Below are 23,363 nucleotides of genomic sequence, written 5' to 3'. Positions count from 1 at the left end.
GAAGTCATTGGTAATGTCAGAATGCCACGATTCTGATGAGCGACATGCCAGCAAAACTCATTAAACTGGATTTAAAAGAAGATACAGCATAGGCAGAGCTGGTTGTGACGAAAGGCTCATGGGTCGGTGACTCTGAGATGTCGGTTTGGATAATTTATGTTGGTTTGTTTGTTTGTTTGTTTTTTCCCAACAGTGTGAATGCATTGAGTTCTTGTATTTATTTCTGCCCCTGGTCAGCATGCATGGTGAACAAACAGGGCTCATTTTAGGAAATCTGTGTTACGTGATGTCATATCAACCTGCAGGGTTGCCTTGTGACACGGGCAGCAAGAGGAACTCTGTCTCACAGCTCCTCTTGCGTCAGTCTGGGGCTGATTTCAACACTGTGCTTTTCCTAGGAGATCTCCTTTGAGAGCTAAACATTGCAGCCATTTCCATCAGATTTTTGTGGAATAGAAAACCTTTCCACTGCAAGCCAGACACAGGAGCCTGCCCAGTCCTGGGTAGCCATCGGTGTCTCCAAAGTCTCTGCCCTGTTTGACAGCACCCCATTTCGCACCTCTGACTCCAAGATCACCCAACAAGATGTCTCTGGATGAAGAAACATTTGCAATTTGCCTTCACATGTTGAAAAAAACTCCCAGGGCTTTCCAGCTCCCTGCAAGCTTGGTTACTTTCTAGGTCATTACTTTAAAATCTCAATTACACGCTCTCTGGTGTTCATGCTCCAGTGTGAAGGTACCCGCGTTAAAGAAAGCTTTTCTATCAGAATATTCCTGGTCCTGATAGATCACTTCCCCAGATGCTGTGACTCCCCTGGGATGGGTAGAGCTGTGCTGATTTACACCAGCTGGAGAGGTGGCTGATTATATTTGTTAGGAATGTGTAGTACAAAAAAAACATTGTTTATGATCTTGACAAAATTACATCTGTTGGAAGAAAGAAAAAAACCAGATATCAGTTTAAGCAGAAGTTATGAGTGTGCTGTGTAAAATTTCAAGGACTACATTGCTCAGTTCCCCCTTGTTTTGATGTGAGCACACAGACCCTCAGAGTGTGTATTAACAGCAACTGAAATTTTTCAGTTAAAAGAGAATTTCCCATGACACCTCCTAGCTGTAGAATTAAGTGCGGTATAAATATAAGTGAATCAAGTCTCAGAAGGTTGCCTGTTGATTGTCAGTAAAATTCTGAAGAGTGTCTAAGTCACCTAGACTCCTTTAGCCTCTTGATCTTTACGTATCTTTTTGTAGCAGGTCTTTGATCTTAATTAAAAACAGGAGTTCTCCATGAAGCCATTACTTCATGGTTGGAATAAAACTTTCATGCAGTCCCATATCACCTTGTAGTCTTTTTAAACATGATAAAATGTTTGTGTGTATGTGTAAATTTATGCATAAGAATTTGTGAATCTAGACCAGCAACATTAAATTAGATGTGTCATTGTATTGTTTTTTATCTCCCTAGCTTATTATTCTCGTGTTTTGCAGTGCTCTGCAGGTCAAAGGAAAATGCCAAATAGATTATATGGAAAAGGGGGGTGGAAGACAACTGTGCTCCATGTAGTCTCAAACATTTAAAAAAAACCCATCCTCATGACTGTTTGTGTTACCACAACAGTTAGGAATGCAAAGTCTATATTTAGTCACAAACATTTCTTAAACAAAAGGAGAATTTAAGACTCCTGATTGTTATTTTGTAAGATTTAGGTCTAGCAGAATCACAGTGGAAACGTATCTGCTGCCACAGGCTATCATCCATCTCCCCACCCCATGGCAGCTTCTTGAGTTGCATCACGGAAATCAGTAGGGTTAAATGGATACAATCCTACTTGAGATGAGCATGTCTGATTGTATCTAACCTTTAGCCTGTGAGTGCCACTTTCACATTGTTGATCTTCAAGTTTGGCTCCTTTTTTATCATTGTCAAAGTGTCTGAAATATACGCGTGCATGTCCTTGATGCCAGGCAAGCAGTCCTATGCCGTTGTGCAAGCAGGAGATGGAGGTGCAAGAAGCTGTGGCTTCTCTGATGTCAGTGTCCAACAAGTAGTATTCAGAGTAGTGCACGGCAAGGACCTCAGCCTCTGCTTCCCCTGTTGTTTCTGGGGCATGGGACCTCCCTGATGGCTTGTGTCAGCATCCTGGGCCATGATAAGGGGTTGGTAGGCACTAGGGTTGGTGGTCTGAGTCCACAAAGAGCAGGAGGGCAGCCAGCTAGAGACGAGTGGGACCCACTTTTCCTGTTTTTTCACCCCTGCAGGCAATCTATTGCCTGAAGTGGCCTTTTGGGTGATGGTCACGCATCCATGGGGAGTTAAGTAAAGGCTGTAGGGCATGCAGGTCATGTTCTGAGAACCTGAAGGGTCTTTTGAGCTGGGGTGATCAAAGCCTAGGAGAGTAAGGCTAATAGTGTAACGGAAAATGGCATTTATTTTTCTGAATAAATACAGGCTCTAGCGATGTCTTATTTGTACTGTTCTCACTTCTTGCCATGCCATAGAAAACATGCATCTTGGGGCTTTATTTTTGTATGCACATTTTGTTTACATAACCAGTATTTTTTTATCAGCAAGAACCGATGTAAACTGAATTTAACAAAGACAAAGCAAGAGGGAAATTTTCATTCTGTGCATGGTGATATCACAGAAACAATGTGTTTGAAGCCTTCTACTTCAAAATTATGTCTGAGAGGAATGGAAAAATCCCAGCTCATTGTAAAAACGTGAGTCACAACAGCTATTATCTCTTAAGAAATGACATTCCAGCTCTTTGATTCAGTCATTGATGATTTCCCTTTTTAAGTTGTGGTGCTTTTTTACCCTTTTAAGAAACATCTGGGCTAACCCTGACTATTTGTAGAAATGTTTGAAATTCATAGATTAAAATAAATTAGACATAGAAAGGACCCGTGAAATTATCTTGTCCATTTCCTGAAATCCTATGAAATTGAAAAAGAATTAGGCTAAATATATATAATGAAATTTTGAACTTTAACTTATATACAATACAAAGACAAAGCATGTAAAAATTTTTCAATTGTAAGGATGCTGGAAAATGTAATTTTTTTAAGAAAAAGTAAATAGAAGAGTAGCAAAAGCTCTAATAAAGTTTATGTATAATTTTCCAGTTGTTCCTAGGCAGCTATCTATCTGGAATTTGCAAATAAAAGTGAAAAGATCTGGTTTTGACCAGTTTGAAGTTGATTCAATTTGCTAATAAGAGAGAGCTTTAAGCAAAAATAATTCCCTTTAAAAAATAATTAAAACTTCTTATTTTGATTAGTTTTTTCTAGTTGTTTTATCTCTCTCACCATCCCCTATCCTTTTCTTTTTTTTTTCCTTTTTTAAAAAAATTGACTAGTTCTGTTGTCAGAATGTCTTCTCTTAGAAGTCTTTAAGGAAGTCTGAGAAGGATGCTGAATATTCTGGTGAAGATTCAGTTTTTGTTATCAGGCAACACCCATGAAAACTGTTGCACTTAGTAGAGACATTCCACTCATTCTGACCCTCACGCTATATGGCCATGCCTCCAGTCCAGCTATATGGAGAAGGTGCTACAGAGGTGGCTACCACCAGTTTTCCAGCAAAGGGTATATCTGTGTAGGTTGGAGGGAGTCACCCAGTCTGTGCTCCAAAGCACTGGAAGGAGGTAGTTGATGCACCTGAGGTCTTGAGCACCTGCAGATGCACAGAGATATTGACTTTGGTTCTCCGTATGCTTCCACGTCTGCACACGCTCAGGCCAGCCACAGAGTCGGTGGGCAGATTGAGCCCTTGCCCAAGGCAGTGTAGGCTGTCGTGCGTTGACATGAGTGCTATGAAAGGACAAAAGCGCATAAGATCAGATGACAGGTTTCTGCAAACTCGTAGCCTAGGAAGAGTGTAAGAATAGGGCAAACATAAGTAGTATTACTTGCATGCACCCAGGTTCTGCAACTAAGGGATTTTCTCAGACACAGCATCTTTGTGTTTAAAACCATTAATGGATCTTTTGCCCTTGGATTTGTCTTGTGGCTTTGTGAATCCTTGATATTTGCAGCCAACAAGTTTCACAAGATAACTCTGCACCATGTGGAAAGTGACTCCAGTGGTTGTTTCAAACCTGCTGTTCTACGATTTCATTTGAAATTTCTCCATTCTTGTATTATGAGAAAAAGTGAACAATCATTCCCCACTCACTGTCTTCACAGTGTTCACGATAATCTACACCTCGGCTAACAGCCCACAATAATCTTGTCTCCTGTTTAGAGACGTAGTCTGTGACTTTCCAGAAGTACTGATCAGCCACTGATTTTTGTTGTCCCCTTCAGCACTGAGACAGGTTTCACTGTTAAGAAACTAAAATTGAAACAACAAAAAAACTTGGAGAATTCTCTGGCCACCTGTACTGATGTCATTTATAGAAAGTGAAACTCCATTTGCTTGCACTGGTGCTGCGTCACAAAGCATTAAGCATAAGAAAACTTAATTTGTGGGAAGGCTTCTAATTTTCTGGGGGGTTTTTTTGTTGGGTTTTTTTTGGGTTTTTTTTTTTTTTTTCAGGAGGAAGGGGATAAAACAAATCATGTAGGGGGAGAGGGGAAAGGAATTAAGAGAATAAATCTAAATAAAGAAGAATGTCAGAATACCCAAACTCTAGGAAGGATACTTCATTTTAGACCTGCTTGTTCAAACAAGAAGTAATGCAGAATATCATGTACAAGCTCCAGTAAATCATTCCCGTATGATAGGCTGTGATCAATGACAATTTAATGAATTCATTTTAAAATGAAGTCAGAATAGGAAAAACAGTAGTTATTTGAAAGAGTACTTTACTCAAATAAATTGAGTCAATAAATATGCTATTTGTCATGCAGAGTCCAGTTAAAGTCTTGTTTGCTACCAAAAATGCTGTCATCACAGAACCTAATAGAAGCAAACTATCTAGAACTATCCACTGTAAATAGACAAATACCATCTGAAAGCAGAAAACAACAATTGCAGCTGAGCAAAGAATTGTATCCTGCACACACAGATGAATGCAGTAGGGTAGCCCACTTCAAAATATACGATTTTGTTTGTCACCAGCTTGTATTCTGATTTAGTATGAATGGTCTGGTGGTGATAAAAAACCAAGGGCTCTGTTTCTTCTATGAAATTAGTTTTAATTGTTGCATAGTGAGGGTTTGTCCTGCTGGAAAAAACATACCAGTAAAGTCACTATTAAATTGCAAAATATAGCTTCAGTGAACTTGGATGGATTTTTGCAGGCTACTAGAACAGGGATAATCTTCATCCCTTTTCAAACAATAGGTTTACATTAATTTTCACAGCTATCCATGCTGTTTAGTGCAGATACAAGAAGGCTTTTTGTTCTGCTGTGTTTTTCATGCTTGACTTTATTCATGTCAGTCAAAGAGATGTGGCAATTCTCACTCATTTTCATTCAGGTGGGGGTTGGAAGTGTTAGCAGTGAATCACCATCAAACCAAGGTGGTCAAACCTCACAGGTTTGGGCTGATGTTCAAAATGGTATTGGATGGAAGGAGCCTGTTTCTCAGATGTGATGAACTGGCAGCAGTGGCTATTCAGCATCTCAGAAGCTTGGAGTGGTCTCATGAAGGGCCCAGAGTTTTGCCAGGCACATTTGTGCTTCCAACATCCTTCAGATTGTAGGGTGTGGAGGAAAAGAAAATGCTCAAAAGTCTGGACAGATATCTTGAAGATGGTATTTCCTATCCCAAAGGAAAATAAAAATTATGTTGCAGAAGCCTAAGATGAAGATTATGAAGAATTTCTATGTGATTTAAGAATCTGAACTTGACCCTTGACTCTTTAAATTTGGAACAGAACAGCTGGGGCATTTTTAGAGTTTGCATCATGTGGCCGGAGGCTGGCTGATTTAAATCTGCCCTGCAGTCATCTTAGGCACATTGTTCATACACTCCCAGAGCTGCATTTTCAAAAATGAGTTAGGAATCCAAATCCCTGTGGCTTTCAATGAAACTTAAGCTTGTACGAATCTAAGTTACTCCTTAGTTTGGATTTAGGATCCCAAGTGACTGAAAAACTTAAGAATACTCCAGAGTCTATCTACAAAGTCTTTTTAGCTCTGATCATGAGTGATCCCTAATTGAAATTACAGTTTCAGTCCTTTCTGTTTTCCTTGATGTTCTACTGACTACACAAAAATAGATGAGGGATTTCCTGATAATAGATAGCCTACAAGTTATGTGGATTATTTTTTTTTCATTCCGATGGCTTTGTTGGTCTGGCTTTGCTCCTATCACTAACGTTTGGAACTTTTTATTTCAGCTGTTTCCACTACTAGGAGTAAAGACCAGTATAGACAAAGCAGGATGAAAAGATGGCTGACTTCTTGTTACCACCGGGTACTAACAGCTTCCACCGGTTCACGCCTGAATCTTTGGCTGCTATTGAGAAACGAATTGCGGAGAAGCTTGCAAGGAATGCAAAGCAGGAATACAGAGAGCAGCTGGGCGAAGAAGAAAAACCTCAGCCTCAGTTTGATTTGCAAGCTTGCAAGAAGCTGCCTGATATCTATGGGACTGTTCCTCCAGAGCTCATTGGAGAGCCATTGGAGGACCTTGACCCTTTCTACAATGATCGTAAGGTGGGCATCATCCATCCATCCTGCTTCTTTGCTTTTGCTAAAGCATAAAAACTTTCTCTGTTTTGAGGGCTCTGGGTTTTTTTATCTTTCTACAGCCAGTAAAAGTATTTTTTTCAAGATTAAGGATCAGAGTTTTAGCATGAGCAGAGCTCTCAGAAAACATCTAAGCAGGAGGGCAAAGAGGGATAAAAAGCATAATTAAAACTTGGGTGTTTTCAGATAACTTTGAGTATGGATATACGGTGTCTGAAGAAAGCAGAGCAATAGCTGAGTTAAATGAAGCCAGAGGTTTTTATCTACCCTATCTTGCCCTCTGCATGAGCCTTGACTCTTCACCAGTCTGTTTATCACTTAAGCCCCTTAATGTTAAGGGCTTCTGGGTGACTTGAGTCTTGTGCTACACTCTGCACAAGAGCAGGAGGCACCTCCACAACCAGGTTCTTTGCCTGCTGAGGCAAGTTAGTCAGTTAGATAGTTTGACTCAATTTAAGATGACCAAAATAGAGCTGAAGAGAGATGTGAGTAGCTTGTGCAATGCTGGCACTTTGCAGAAGGGCAAGCTTTGTCCCAAAGTGAGCATCACCTGATGAGAAATCACGTGTAGACTGGACCAAAGCCACAACAGCACAAACAGCTTGTGTCAAAAGGCTGTTGACAGCAGAGCTGGGCTGGTTGCTTACTACAGTTCGTTCCCCTTTCCAAACATTTCGCAGCACGAGGGACGAAATAAGGCTTGGAAGCACAGTGCATTTTTAGGCAGCTTCCAGTTCTTTCACGTACTGATGTTCCTGGTTTTGGGCTATGGTATTTCCTGTAAACAATGAATTAATATCACCACAGTACTACTGCTATTAAAACAATGTAGAAGCAGGTGCAACAGCTACAGAATAAAAGTTAAATGGGTAAAGACAAATAGATTACTTACCTGGAAGGGCCAGAATTAATTTACCTTTAAAATTGCCTGCTACCCCGAGACACAAGTAGCAGGATATAGATTAGCAATTTTGCTGTCATGGAAGTCTTAGAATCAAGGTGGGTGAGTTGCTTACAGTTTATCTGTTAAGTGTCCTGATCCTGCCTCTGAGTGAATATTAGTTTCTCTGTGAAGCTGTGCCTCATGCAGCTTCCTACTTAGTGAGACAAAAAACATCGACTGACAAACAAAATGCTCAAGGTAGGGAAGATGGGGGTAACAACATAGTAAGGTTCCCATCACCTTGGAAGAAGGGAATCATAAAAGTTCCTCCACCACATTTGAGTCTCCAGGTCATTTTTTAACTTTTAAAGGTGATTCTGCTCTCTTCGCAGCCCTGTGATGCAGGTGATGGCACAGGACCCTGTAAGGAGTGAAGGAAGAAAAAATAATTAGGATATTGCAATAGGACAGAAAACAGCTCTGCTGGGAGGGTCTTGGACAAAACACTGAGTGAAAAGGAATTTGGGGGTCTCGGGAGGGAGCGGGGAAGAAGTATGAGATACTGGCAGGAATTTCCCAATGGGACGTGGGCTGGGAAAAGCTGAGCATAAATGTAAATACTGAATGTTCTCATTTTCTATTTTGTTTTCCAGACATTTATAGTACTGAACAAAGGGAAGACAATCTTTCGATTTAGTGCCACTCCTGCCTTGTATATACTTAGTCCTTTCCATCCAATCAGAAGAGCAGCAATTAAAATTTTGGTACATTCATATCCTTTCTGTTGATTTTCCTCCTCGTGTATTTTATATGGTTTTAAACACAGATGGATGGAAGTCAGAAACCATTTTATTTCATTAAGCTGTTTTAAATCTTTTGGCTGAATTTGCTTGCACAAGCTGAAATGCACTTGGATTTTTGGTTTATTTCATTTTATATTGTTATTTGAGCTATGAAAATTGCTATATTGTACTGCTGGCATCAAATAATGTGAACTGCAGACTGGAGAGTCTGGTGAGTTTTCTCAGGATTAAAAGGTGTGAAGGGCCTGATCATGTTTAGTAAAGAGTCAGTGGTAGAAACTGGGTGTAGAACCTTAGAAAGGAAGGGAACCAGGAGGCTGGAGCACACCTGGGAAAATCTACACTGATGGAGAGCTTTGCTACCGAGCACTTAACCTCTCCCATGAGACTCTGTGACACTGTATGCAGATGCAATTTAATTTTGAACTGTCTCAGAACTGAATTTTTTACTCTTCTGAAACAGAACATTTAAAGACGTGTTTTGTTGTTTTTTTAGGTTTTTTTATTGCAATGTGTTATCCAGCTGGGAATGAAAGCACAGGCTGGCCTGCTGGATCTTTTGCTGGAAGGGTGATGCCTAATTTCCCTTAGCTCTAGTTCTGAAGTCATGCAAGATGCACTGCAACCGTTTGGTTTGGCTTGTTTTTTTTAACATGGCCACAGAAATATTGTACTCTGACATAGTGACATCTGTCTGGAAGACCAACCTGACTGAAATGTTTGACTTTGTGTGAACATTAGTAAAACCACACCCTCTTCATGAGTTGCCTGCATAGGAGACCTGGCAGTGATAATTCAAAGACTCCACACTGTCATGATCGTGTGATGTTTTAGTAATGGAAATCCCTCATTTGCAATGCTTGTGTCCACCACAGAGCACTAATAAATACTAAGCAAGTAGCATCTTAGAATCATTGGTTTATTATCAAATTTCAGGGGGAAAATAGGGAAAGAAACCAGATTCCCAGTGGTTGTCCATGCAGTGGGGAAAAAAAAAATCAGACTATAGATATTCTAACAAGAGGAAAAATACATGAAGCTTTTAGTAACAATAATTCTATGCAAAAACAAATATGTGATATCAGCCAAGATGTTAGTATGGTTACTAAGAATACACCATAGAATTTTGCAGAGAGATTTGCTTATGGATCAGGTTATACGTGCTAGCAGTACAGCACATGCTGCTGCATATCCAGAGCCGAACAGTGTTTATTAGGTACAGTTACATCAGCACAGCCTTGCTGAAGTTAATTGAGGTCTATGAATTTGCACAGGTATGGCTAAGAGAAGAATTTGAAAACTGAGCTTAGAAAAAAGGCGTGTTTGTGTGAATATTGGCTCCAACATTTGGAGGCCTCTCCTGTCTTCTGCTCACTTTCGTCTACGCTGGCTGGTGAAGCCAAGAGTTCTTGGATGTGGTATACACAGGAACTATGTGCCCTTGGTAGCAGCCAACCAAAAGATAAATATGCAAGAAATCCTCATCACATTACTTCCAAGGATAAAGAGCACAGAGGAATGAATTTGAAAGACATGGTCAGATAAGGAGCATAAAATTTCAGGAGTGTAAAGTCGCAAATAAAATTTTAGTTCCAGAAAGACCCAAATTATCACCTTGTGTTGATAATGTCAGGAAATCCAACAGCTCAATCTTTGGCAAGCACAGGCAGGAGGCAGCAGCTCCAGTCCCAGTGAAACAGCAGTAAAGTTCCTGCATCAGGCACTGATTTGTTTTCTGTCGATAAAGACTTTCACATCCACCTGAAACACAAAGGCCAATTGGCTGAGCAGGCAGCCAATATCCCAGGCAGAAAGGAGCCTGAATCGGCAAGTACTCAAGCAGATAATGTCGCAGACATGAATCTGGGAACCAGATCTGTACACCAGAGTGTACAGATTACACCAGAGTGTAATCAAACAATCTTTATTTTCCCCAGGGCAAAAGCCAAAAAAAGGCATTAATGAATGGTGCCCTGTCACGTAAGTGTCTGAAGCAGCTTCTTTAGTAGATGCCATATTTCCATTTCCAGTCACTGACTGTACCTTGAAGGCCAACAGTAGAACAAAATAGAGAGGACAGAGTAAAATTGTCTTCTATAGAAGCTGTGGGGGTCACATTTCTTCATTAAGCAGCTGTATATGGAGTTCTTCCTTTGAGACTTCAGGCAAGATAAATCCTGTATGTTCACTGCTCATCCAGCCAAGCCTGATTAGTCTAGTCATTCAAAAATACACCTTTCCAAGGGAGAAAACATCCACAGCCTCCTAGTAATGTGAATTCCTTTAATTAACAACATACCCCTAAACCTCTTCTAGGTGCTTCTCCTCTTCTTCAGAGCCTAGGAGGCCGTATGAAGGGACCGTGGCCCAGACAACTGCCCACAACAAGGCCCAGGTCCATTTCTGTTGCAGAGGACATGGGGAGTATAAGTCTGCATCCCATTGGATGAACACTTTTCCCCTTCTGCATCATTATTAGCTATTATTTACATCTTTATTTACTCTCTCCACCTATTAATAAGATTAAACCACTGCTAAAATTCCATTGATGCCTTATGCATAAAAGACTCCTCTTAGTTCTTCTTGCCTGCAAGCCAACGACCATTTTGTGGTGTCCTTAGATTCTCCAGGCAGTTTGCTGTCCTCTGTAAAATCCATAGCAATTGCTATTTCTAGTTTTTCTAGGTATTATAGATAGTTGCTCTCAGTTTACTACTGATCCAGAATGTGGTTTTAGCCCAAATCTTACCTTCCTTGATGCTAGAATTATGGATTCTGGCCCATTTAAAAAAAAAAAAAAAAAATCTTAAGGAATTTCCAATCTTTGTTCATAATTTCTGCTTGCAACTTTTCTCCAATCTGATTTTACACACTTTCCTTCGTAAAGGAAAATGAGACCTGGTGAAGCACCAATTATATGTACTATTGATTGGGACTAACCTTTGCTTGCACATATTATATGTAATTTGGCAATGATCACTTAAAAAGCCTCTAGTATTCAATCTGCTAATTAACAATTATCCATCATAATGAAGTCTAGAATAGAAGTATGCCATGTTTGACTTTATATCTCTGTGCTAAAAGATAAAATTTATAACTTTTAGAATCAGTTTGCTGAAAGCCTGTTCTATAACTTTGAATTGAAAATAATAGGTTTAATTTATTGCAGAAAGGATCCTGATGAGTAGCTTAGTATATTTGGTTTGTTGTCCATAACAGAGTCCAACCCATACTTCTGGATATGTTAGCCATGTCAACTCATGGATCAGTAGGCTTTCAAAAATTGGAATTAAGAGCAGTTCTACAATAGGTAGCAGACAATGGTGCTAGTATAGATTATCTCAATTTCATCGCCTTTATTTTAGTCTTTCTGAGTAGATCATCATCACTGACTTTTTCTAATGCAAAAAAAATTGCATTAGGTTTCAGGAAGGAATGCTAATTTTCATTCTGTAGGAATTTCTGTTTTCTCTTTCCTTTAACACAGATCTCTGATGCATAACCAGATGAAATCTTTCTTTCTTTTATGTTCTTTGTAGTTTTCAGCTTGGTTATGAAACTCACTTTCATTTCATAGTGTATTTGATGTCCCAAAGCTGACCCCTTGCATTTTCGACCTGTGTTCTCTGGTATATCCTCTTTGGTGTTTCAATAAGAAGGGGACAACACCTGCCTATAAGTGAGCATCTGGGAAAGCTATTCGATTCAGCTTATACCACAAGGAAACAGGGATGTAAAAATCAGACCAATGATCCTAAAATGGGTCGTTACAGAGGAATTTCCTTGCTTATAATTCATTTGTAGGATAGTGTTTGTTTGGCCTGGCCTGAAGAGGTTGCTTTCATAGCATTTCATAGCATTTCACTATATTTGCAAAATTAATCCAGTGTTTTCTAGACACAACTTTTAGAAACATATCTCACACTGACTTGAGAAAATGCGACTGAATATCAGATATCCTTCCCAGTCCTTCAGCTGGAGGTGTTCGCCCCAGAAGTGGAAAATGTTTGTGAGATGAGCAGTCCCTTTGAGTTCAATTACTGCTTTCTGTGATGGCGCTGGGGAATATGCAGGTTGGTTACTACCAATTTAACCTTGTAGTTGCTTATGTGACCCATCGGAAAATGTTCCACTTTGTACTCAGCAGAGATTTTGGCTCTGAGAAAGGACAATTTTAATGCAAACATTTCAGGACATACCTTTGAAATTATATTCTTTGATTGCTAATGTCAAACAAAAAATACCACCAATGGGATCAATAAAGGTTTGAAATAAAAAAACCCTTTTTTTGCTAAAGAAGTCAAAATGAATTTACATTGGGATGCTACTTTTCTTCCTTGAGAACGGTCCTAGCCTATTGACCAAGTTGTAGGCTGTTTTCCTTTGCCTTATCTTCTCTCCACTGAAACTCATTAGTTAAACTTTTTCCAGTAGCCTGGGACCTATTATTTATGCAGGAGAATCCCATCATGTTTTGTAATTTTTTTACAGAAAGTGGCATGTGCTTTTAGGAGAGCAGTTCAGCGAACTATGTTTTCAATTTCAGGAATTTGATTTAGGGTGCTCCTTTTCGTATTTATGGCCTCAGCTTAGCAGCTAAGTGCATGGACTATACACTTGGGAGGTTCATTTTAGCCTCCAATTAGGGAAACTGGTGCCTCAGCTGAGGCAGTCAGCTTTGCAAATGAAGACTGCGTGTTTGCCAACCGGGTTTGCAGACCAAGCCTTAAAATTAGTGCTCTGAAACTCACATTAGCTTTTGCTGAAACTTTATACTGAAAGCAAGACCTCAAGCCCATTAGAGAGATTAGAAAGACCAGATTTATAACTTGCCCTACTGCCTGAGAAATGTTTCAGGATGCAAAATAAAATGGGAATTTGCAGACACGGGTTTTCTGTAGATACTTAAATGAGACTAATCCCTCTTTTCATACAAAGTTGTGCACCTATGCACATTGTCATCTGACCAACACAGCTGTAAATTTAGGGTACTGTATTTTTGGAAGACTGCAGAATCAGTACATTTGTCTACTGTATAAAATATGTGTAAAAAGTGTAAGCAAAAAAAAAAAAAAAAAAGAAGGGAAGATTCCCTCATTTTTTCTATGTTTATGTAATTATTTGATTTTCCTTGTGCACTTGCAAACAAATGTCTATAGTGCTTTTTAAGCATCTTGGAAATTATGAATGACCTGTCACATATTGTGTGAAATGACAAAAATTATGAAGTCTTATGATATATGAGTTGTTTTCCTTAACTCACTTATTTACATTGTTCAGTATGTTTATTATGTGCACTATTTTAACTAATTGTGTGTTCATGGCACAATCAGAGACTCCGTCATGGAATAAATACGTTGAGTAAGTATCTTTGCTAGTTTGCAGCTGCCCTGTCCTTATCTCGTCCTTCCTCTTCCATTTGTTACATTCTTCTTTTCATCTTGTTTGCTGTTGTCTAATATCTTCCCAGTAATACTGACCATAGTATGTGTCCTGGCAAAATATTTTACCAGGTGTTTGTTGCCTGTGAAAACTCCCTCAGGAAGTCGACTAACAATTTTTAGTCTACCAAGCTCATAGTTATTGCTAAATGCACCTGCTATGCTACCTCTGAATGAAGTCATGTATGAGGAGCACTGGCCAGCGTCCACAATTCCCATGCAAGAGATTTGCTGGTTGGACACATTAGAATAGGCTGATGGCGTTTAAGTTGAACTCTTTCAGAAAATACTTCCTGGACATACTTAGCTCTGTCCTTAAACAGAAACCTAGTGGAAGCAGAAGTTTCTTCTGGGCTGAGCACAGCATGAGAAGTGTTTCCCTGTAGTCATTGGTAGGCATGCTTTATGAGCAAGCATAAAATTATCTAGGAACACTTTTATGGGGATTCCTGTCTTTTTAGCTTGTCAAACATTTATAAAAATAGCAGATATCACTTGAAGGTTTTGGGTTTGGTTGTTTTGGGGTTTTTAAAAATAATTTTAAGAGACTAACAGGCTTCAGAAAGCCCATTTCATTTCTTTAAGTTGCTTTAAAATATTCCTGTTAGAAACAGATACCAGATGCACAAGCTAATCAACCTACAGTGCATTAAACAATTATTTTGGCTCATTGAACCAATCAGAACACACTTTTTATTTTTGACTGACATATGATAAACACAGCCATCTGCTGCTCCGTAGCCTGGTGGTTGGTCTACTCGGGGCTGTAAGGACAGGCAGTAAAATGCCCTTATTTTAGGTCTCATAAAATCATGCAGGGCACATCTTCTAGGCCACAAATTGCTAATTATAGATAGCACTGAACCAAATATTTCATCTGATCACAATAACATCCTAATCCCAGGGTGTTTCATGTATTTCTGTATAGTGTACTACCCTCAAGTATGTCTGTAACTTTCCTGTTCCCCTGACGTTGTGCTTTTCTTATTGAAAACTGTCACACAGTACCATAGCCATGATGTATTCAGCTGCAACATGGACATCTCATCCGTGTGAGTAAAAATTTGGTCAGTGGGTCTACAGCTGGGAATTCAGACATTCTGGAGGAAAATACTGAAGTGCTTGTCGTGTCTTCCATAGGCAGGAAAATGTGGATGATGTTATCAGTGCATCAAGCAGGCATGCAAGAAACCTAGAGCAGAAATGCAAATGGACCCATGTGGGATGGATAAATCCTTTCCCTTCCACATTTCCTCTTGTCCTGTGTCCCCTCATACCTCTCAGCTTTTCCTCCTCAAAGGCATGGAATGAAATCAAAGTACTTTTAAGGAGCAAAATAACCCAATGAATTGTAACTCAACTTGATTAATATTAGCTTTGGAAAAGATACATTTAATCCATTTTTTCCTGCTGTTCCAGAGACTCACAGGGGATACAAGAGTAACCTTGTGCAAATATTTGTCTTAGATTTTCCTTTAAAACATTTTCTGTACCATTTTGAAAAAAAAAGAAATCAATTCAACTTACCCCCATTGGATTTTTTTTTTTAAATTCCGACTTCTGTTGTTAAAGAAGCTGTTCAGTTGCTGGAGGACTTTGCCCTATCCATTTAGAATTAGATGATGATTATACAATCAATTAAACCATCTGACATGCTGAATAAATACAAGTGCTTTATCATTTTAATGAGCTTATGTACCGTTAAGTATTTTTTTTAGTTCTTTGCATGTGTTTTCTGCATGTATTACTGAATGCACATGCTTAAAGAGACTGTCATGTGGCTGACCTATATTTGAAATACCAGAGCAAAACTAAGTAGGAGCCGTGAAAAGCCGGATACAAGATAATGCTTAGGTGTACGGTCAAAGAAGAAATGTGAGAAACATTTTACACCCACTGTTGCAGAAGAACAGCCCTGCTAATCTCCATTTTAAGATGAAGCATACTGAGGTTTTATAACATGTGCAGCTAGCTCTACTGTGTGACATGCTGGCAGGAAGGCGTGAGATTTGCCACTACCTGTATGTGTGCCCAGTTGCACATCAGTGGAATACAGCTAAGAGAAAACATTTCCTTTTTATGCACAATGAAGTTCTTCCTTGTATTACCACTTTTAATTGCTTACACCTTTTTTTTTTTTAACAAACAGAAATCATAACTATAATTTTTTGTGTGAGATGTCACCATTATAGCTACTGATGTTTAGTGACTCGACAGAAAACTCAAGCTAGTGTTTCCAGTGAAAGCCTGTAACATCATGACTTACGAGATTTAGCTGTTTGTTTGTTTGATTTTTTAATAGGGTTTGGTATCATCTGCATCTTCATTTGGAGAAAAGGGGTAGGAAATGCCAGTGGTGGATACTAAACATTTATTATTTTTATTAAGATATGACCTAGAATACTTAGTCCCATTGGGCTATAGGTCTCAGGTAGAAACATTAAAAAAGAGGTGTTGTATGCCCTGAAGTATGTCTCTGATAGTAGGTAGAGCCCTGGGTGAATACAGATCTGAATAAGTCAGATACATTACTGTCCTCCACAGAGAATTTGCACAATTTTATTACAAGTATCATCTTTATTACAAAAGGTAAGATGTATGTTCTATCTAAGATCATCACAGTCAAGAGGCTGTTGGTAATAAACAACTTATCTTATAAAGGGAGAAACCACCCTCGTGTCTCTTTTACTGTCAGGCAGGTCAAAATTACTACATATAGTATTCAGGTGGGAGTTGTTTTCCTCTTTTTCAGTGAGGGCATTCTGTTGTTTAATTCTGAGGGCTGGTGCGATTTGCCATGGATAGTGAAACACAAGGGCAATTGCAGGAAGAATACCCTTTTTAGCTAATAAAACCAAGGGGTGACATTTTTTAACCTGCTGTCCTTCAAATTGTCCTGGGCAGGAAGAGATGAGAGGTATGAATGGAACAACTACTCTCCTTCAAATCCAAGTAACAGCAAGGAAGGTGGCCTAATCCATGCCTCTTTCACTGACGACCGCAGGCAGAGTTTTAAAAGTCCCATAGCACAGCTTAGCAGCGCCGTATTCATCCTTGACTTAATGAGTGAGGATTCATCAAGGTACATCCTGCGGTGAAAATGATCTTCATGCTACGGCTGTCATGAGCGCTTTCCCATTTCTTGCTTGTTCCTTGGGCCATACCTGAAGCTGCTCATGCACAGCCCAGTGCTGCAGCCGTGACTCACGTGAGCAAGCCCAATGAGATGGGCAGGAGTGTCACACACGAGTAGGATTGGGTTGAGTGTGCCTCTGCCATTCCTGCCGTCTTCTGCTTGCTAATGCTCTTGCTTATCTTGATCACTTTATTCCCCAGGTACACTTTCACTGGCATTTACACTTTTGAGTCATTGATAAAAATATTGGCAAGAGGATTTTGCATGACAGAGTTCACCTTTCTTCGAGATCCATGGAACTGGCTGGATTTCAGTGTTATTGTTATGGCGTAAGTAGCACTCCTTTATATTTTTCAAGACAGCAATATGCAATAGAACTTTTTAAAAAATCAGCTGTCTGGTTTTTGGGTTTTTTTGGGGTTTTTTTTCCCCCACTCAAATTGTACTGAAAATGAGAAAATGCTGAGGTATATTAGGATAGAGTTTGTTTTCCTGAGTTGTTTCAGAGGAAGAAGTCAGAGGAATTCTCGATTCTGTTCTCTCAATTCACTAGACTATTTTGGAGAAATTATTTACTCTCTCTGTGCTCCACAGAGAGAGCTGTTTGTAAAATATCTGTAATAATACTATCTAATGTAGGTTTGGGAAGCTTCAGACCCCTGAATAGAAAGTGTTATAAGTGTGACTGAATACCTGTATATTTAAATCCCTATTTATACTGTATCCCTAACACCACCAAACTATTTTTGCATTCTTCACTTCACAAAGCCTCTTCACCCTGAAAGTAATTATTATTTTACTACAATAGGGAATTAATTTAAAGGCCTCTGAAACTTATTATATATCTTGGGAATAGAAATTTGGCCGCCAACATGATATTCCCCTTCAGCTGTATACTTCTACCTAGATTATTAGCATTCACTCAGGACATGTGGGGTTCTGGTGCTTTGAAGGAGCTGATGGATTTGTGGCATCTAGACAGCTAAAAATATACAGGGGTAGGGGGGCAGTCAGCCAATGCTCACAGCGGACACAGGGTCAGCCCAAGCTCTGGCCAAAGGCAGATGTCTGACACTGTTGGTATCTCCAGCTGAGCTAGAAATTCAGATTTTCTTCATAGTCCAAGAAGAGAGAAAAGCTTGCAAAGAGCACATGTCATCTTGAAATGGATGCTAGTAGAGATGCCCTGAAAGGCCCCATTTCCTAATTGTAAAAGGATTTAATCTGATCTCCCTGTATTTTCTGCTTAATGATACCATTCTGGTTTTAGTTTAGTTCTTGCTGCCCTCTTTAAACCTCATAATTCACAGCCCTAGGTGAGATGCAAGCCCCCTAGCACTGACATTTGAGCTGAACTCCTGGGCCCGTGACATTTGAATGGAACCAAAATTGGTAAAAAATGTTCAACCAAACTTAGTTCAAACACCAGTGAGGGCCACTGAAGCAAAAATCTGGTAGGGTGCAGGGATCAGGATCAATAATCAAGGAGCGTCTGGATGATGCTCTTAGCCGTATGATTTAGTTTTAGGTAGTCCTGCAAGAAGCAAGGAATTGGACTCGACGATTCTTATGGGTCCCTTCCAACTTGAGATATTCTCTGATTCTATGATTATTAGCAGCATTTAGCAGAAGAACAGCATGAAGATGTGTAAAACCTATGTGGACTTCATTGGGAAGACTCCCATTTATTTTAGTAGGCTTTGAATCAAAGCCAGCCCTAGGCCAGATCCTGGTATCTGTTACTGCATTCCTATGGACTTGGCTGAACTGACATCTGGCCATCGTGATAAGCTTTAAAAAAAAGAGCAACACAGATGGGGAGGAGCTTTTGGAGGTCAGTACGCGTTAGGTATTTTCCTCAGCTGAACTTTTCCTCAAGCAGTGCTAAGTGCAATTCACCTGCAACACTTAGAGGCAGGACAGAACACAAAATGTCACCAACCTGCTCCCCTGTCCATCAGACAGGTGGTAAAAGCATCTGTTTGTGAGTTAGGACGTGAGTTTATTTGCAGGTCTCTGAGTTCAGCACAACATGGAGAGCTTCTGTGTACGGGTTCCCTCTACTCTGCCAGGAAGGAGCTTTTGAAAGTGAGGCAGAAAGGAGCGAAGGACACGAGCCACAGCTTGCAGCTTTGGCAATGCATCTGCTCCACTTCTTCTCTGCTTGGACTGAGGTTGGGGCATCACCTCTGGCTCTGCAAAACTCCTCTGGGAGCATCTCATTTACTGTCACTGAGATTCAAGTCTGAACAGTCAGTGTGGTACAAGTTCTGGATATCCCTTAAATTCTGTTCACGTTATCTCTGGGTGTCTGGGGCCTAGGGAGCTGGAAAGATGTGAAGGTTTGCACAGACCTTGAGGTGGACAGTTTCCCAGAGGTGAATTCACTCCTTGCAGGTAGGAGCCAGGGTTTGATACCCAGAGGTTGTGGGCTTACACCTCTTTTTGCTTTTCTAATTCTTCTAGGCTTGAATGGCCACTCAGTGCTTCAGCCCAAGGATTTATGAAAACTTCCTTAAGGCTTGTTTAATGAGAGGCTTGGGTGTTTGGGCTTTCTTTCCTAGCTACATTTCAATATTCTTTCCAAATGATATTTCATCTCTTAGAAGATCCCTAAAACAAGGGGGCCTGCAACTGTGGCAAATCGAGCTTCTCAATATCAAATTATAGCAATGACTGCACTCTTCAGAACTGGCATCCATTCCTATTTTTCTTACTTTAGGGCATATTATACTAACATCTTTAGAATAGAAAAAGAATTGGAATTCTGGAATAGAAAAGAAATAGAAAAGTGTTTGCTTGAGCCCATAGGCAGCAGTGAGAGAGTTAAAAGAGACTGCAATATGATCTTCATATGTACAATGAAATCTCCTTCCCAAGTATGCAAGCAGCAGATAGCACAGACCGTTGGATAATGGACTCTATTCTGATATGATTTATCCTTCATATAAATCCAATTTGCAAGTAATTTAAAGTAAGATTGATTATACAGGTAACTCTGGTGTTGTCTTTGCTTGTAGCTAGCACGATGCTAGAGGTATTTCTGTATCTGGAAACAAAGATGGCATGAGAGTTCAAAACAGGAGAGCTTGATAAGGGGCCATGAGATCTAGATGGACCAAGGGTGCTGACCTAACAGAAAATCTGATTCCTTCAGTGCGGGGTGTTATAGAGGAATTAACATCACTTGCTTTAGAGTTATTACAGAATAATTTCTTACCTCCTCTTTTGGGCAGAAATGGCACAGATTGGGTCACAGAGAGTAGTTTTAAATAGCACACTAGAGAGTAAGAGGTACCACAGGTCTCCAGGGCTTTTTTCCCACCCTGTGCTAGCGGGCACAGCAATGGCTTGTGACACTGTGAGGCCATGGGTGGCTTCAGGCGAAATCACGAAACTGCCCCTGTTTAGGTCACTCTTTCCCAGACAAGCAAGTGCTTTCCAGAACAGGTGAGGGACAGGCAGCTGTAACTCTGGGTTGGAATGTGCCTTGCCAAAGTCTTAAAGACAATAAGCAATTCCCTGGCTAACGGGAAAATTCAGGATGGGAATTCCAGTTGCTTCTCACTGCCCCATAAGGAGGAACTGGTCTGCTGCTATTTCAACCAGAAACAGCTGAAATAAATCTTAATTAACTATTGTGAAGAAGCAGTAGTAGTATTTGCTTCCTATGCTTGTTCACATAGTAATAATGTGTTTTTACAAATCTCTGGTCAGCAAAACCATATTCCCAAGATACTGCTTCTCCCCAAACTATTTTTTTTCCACCCTTGCATGCCACAGGAAAGTTTGGGAGAGAAGCACTGGGTAAACCTGGGGAGGAATTACCAAACGTAAATCTTTGCTCAGTCTCCCCTATGAGATTATGAAGAGGAGAAGCAATATTGCTCTTCCAGGTTTATAATCTGGATTATCAGACATGGAGAGGATGCTCTGTCCTCCCCAGAGGCCTTTGCACAAAGTCCATTTAAGCAGGCTTTGTAAAATAACCAGGTGAGTTTTTTCCTTAACATGTAAAAACAAATGTCTCAAAGAAGTAGAATAGGTAAATTTAATAGAAATTTAATAGTGAAATTAAGGGGTCCTAGAGCTGTTTTGGTCAGAAGATGCAGTGGTGACTGTATACTGTATACTGACTTGGAGCAAATAATTTTGTACTATGCTGATAAAACCAAACTCATTCCATAGCTGACCCTCCTGGGAGCATTTTGCTCAGATGTGGTGTGGGTCTCCATGATGAACAAAACAGGCACAGCAGCGAAGAGCCGGGATTGGTGTTTTAATCATAAATAGTTTTTAGTAAGATCGCAATTATATTCATTCAAAATCCATCTTCCTGCAGCCAAAGGGCATGGATTTGATGTACAAAACAAAATAAAATTTTAAGCATCTCTTGTAACCAACATCTGCTTTACCACAGAGTACAGCATCTTAGAATAACCCGGTAGAAACATTTGCACTGATATTTTTCCATGTTGTCCTATATGTAGTTTGCAGAAGCTATTATGTGAAAATTACTTGGTTATTTGAAGCTTTTGGGGTTTTTTTTGAGCAGCAAAATAACTCTTAATGTTTCCTATAACGTAAAGAATTTTTTGTTAAACTACATGATGGTAAAATCTTTGAAGTATTTCTTGCTGAACAGCACGATAACAAAGTTCACCCAGTAGTTTTAAAGAATTGATGCCTATTAGATAAGTTTAATAGTTCAAGAAACATTTGAAATAAATAATGTGTACTGTGAAAACCCTGGAACAAATGGCATCAAAGAACAGCCAGAAAAGTGGATGCACCTCTCATTTGGCTGCGTTCACTCCTGCTATGCATGAATGCATTCTTCATTCAGACAAGTCTCACACTCTATTGTATAATTCCAAATAACTGTGACTTAATTCTACAGGTATGTAGGAGAATTTGTGAATGTAGGCAGTGTTTCACCTCTTCGGACTTTCAGGGTATTGAGAGCTTTAAAAACTATTTCAGTAATCCCAGGTAAGAAGCCCTGATCCTTACGTTTTGGCTCTCAGCTACAAGTGATTCTTTCTCTGTCTCTCTTTGTCCCTTTGACTGTTGTTTTTTTGCTGGTGTTTTGTCATTGTCTGTGTGTGACTTTCCCTTGTTACAGATACATAACTGAATTTGTGGACCTGGGCAATGTCTCAGCCTTACGAACGTTCAGAGTACTGCGGGCGCTGAAAACAATCTCAGTCATTTCAGGTGAAAATCAGGTTAAACACTCCGGCTGCAGTTAAAGCCTACATGCCATTTCCAGTAGTAAACACAGTAATTACAAATGACTTAACCATAGATACTGATCAGGAAATGGAGGAATGTAGGGAATGTGACCTGTCAATAGAATACAGTTTTCATATGTTTTCCAGTACTGGTTTTGTGGGCAGAAGGAATTAGAGTGCTTCCAAAACTACAGACCTCACTAAGACGAGTGCTGCTGTAAGAACGGCGGTATGCGGTGGCTTGTGAATCACGTACATAAAGTATTCATTCATGAACCGTATGAAAAAGGCAATGAAACTCTTCTAAAGTCTTCGGATATTGATTTTTAAAAATGGAAGGTTAATGACCTCAAAATGCATATTTGTGTTTAAGAGCGCATCGATAGAGGAATCTAAATCTGTGCTATGAGCTGAGGTTTGAAGACTGCAGGCATAGATAGCCTAATTTGTCATGGTGTTTATCCATTTGCATGTGGTAGAAACACTGTTTAAGTTTCAGACCCTGAAGAGATCAGAAAATGTTTCATCATTGTTTTCAGTAGGTTCAGCATTTCACCAATTCACATTTTCTCACATTTTAAAGGATATGATTTCCCTCTTGAAAAAAAAAATAATAAAAAAAAATCAGTGTTTTACTACAGATCTGGTAGTGAAAGAAGCTCTTTTTTCATAGATTTTATCTAATCTATTACTGTTTCTTAAAATAATAAATAGAATATACTATTAAGTAATTTATGCAGAGATGAGTCCACTTAGGACTACCTATATGACAATACTTTCTTGCCAAGCATTATCTATGGACAGGTCTCATTCAGCCTCAGTGTTTAACATCTCCAACCTGCATGACAAGGTAGAGAAGATAGCAAAAACCATGCATGGTAGATCCTGTCGTTGATAATCCTGAACAGATGTTGGCAATTACATGGCAAAAATATTCAAAACATTGAGATAACTGCTCAGATTCTCACGCACAGCTCTTTAAGGGTAGAAAGGCTTTTCTACTCATTGTATTATGCACATCTACACTATAATATACATCTAAACAAATTCTGTGGTGTAAACTTTTAGGGGCAGCACTCATACAGAGTATAAGCTAGAAATAGGAATTCTGGAATTGAGCTGTTAAAAAAATGTATATATGGGTCTAGGGTGTACTCCCTCATTCCAACATTAAAGTAATGAAAATCAGTGAAACTATTGCAAGAGCAAGGTACTTTTAA

The 23,363-nt window shown here is 39.5% G+C and overlaps 1 protein-coding gene across 5 annotated transcripts in view; it reads left to right on the top strand.

Moving 5' to 3' along the window:
* The window catches only part of SCN5A (sodium voltage-gated channel alpha subunit 5), a 218,959-nt gene that overhangs the window by 36,897 nt on the left and 158,699 nt on the right, over positions 1–23,363 (top strand). For 2 of the 5 annotated variants that reach the window (XM_075746728.1, XM_075746727.1), the window contains exons 2-6: positions 6,295–6,613; positions 8,183–8,301; positions 13,604–13,693; positions 17,110–17,238; positions 22,035–22,126. In XM_075746728.1, the coding sequence (XP_075602843.1) occupies positions 6,347–6,613; positions 8,183–8,301; positions 13,604–13,693; positions 17,110–17,238; positions 22,035–22,126 (697 nt within the window). In that variant the 5' untranslated portion in view covers positions 6,295–6,346. Of the gene's footprint in view, positions 1–6,294; positions 6,614–8,182; positions 8,313–13,603; positions 13,694–17,109; positions 17,239–21,809; positions 21,902–22,034; positions 22,127–23,363 lie in introns of all 5 variants that reach the window. The other 3 variants (XM_075746729.1, XM_075746725.1, XM_075746726.1) reach the window with 3 other exon arrangements.

The sequence above is a fragment of the Balearica regulorum genome, chromosome 2, assembly GCF_011004875.1.
Source record: "Balearica regulorum gibbericeps isolate bBalReg1 chromosome 2, bBalReg1.pri, whole genome shotgun sequence".
Taxonomy (NCBI): Eukaryota; Metazoa; Chordata; class Aves; order Gruiformes; family Gruidae; genus Balearica; species Balearica regulorum.
The sequence above is the reverse complement of the archived record's forward strand: the minus strand, read 5'-3'. Positions and strand labels throughout refer to the sequence as shown.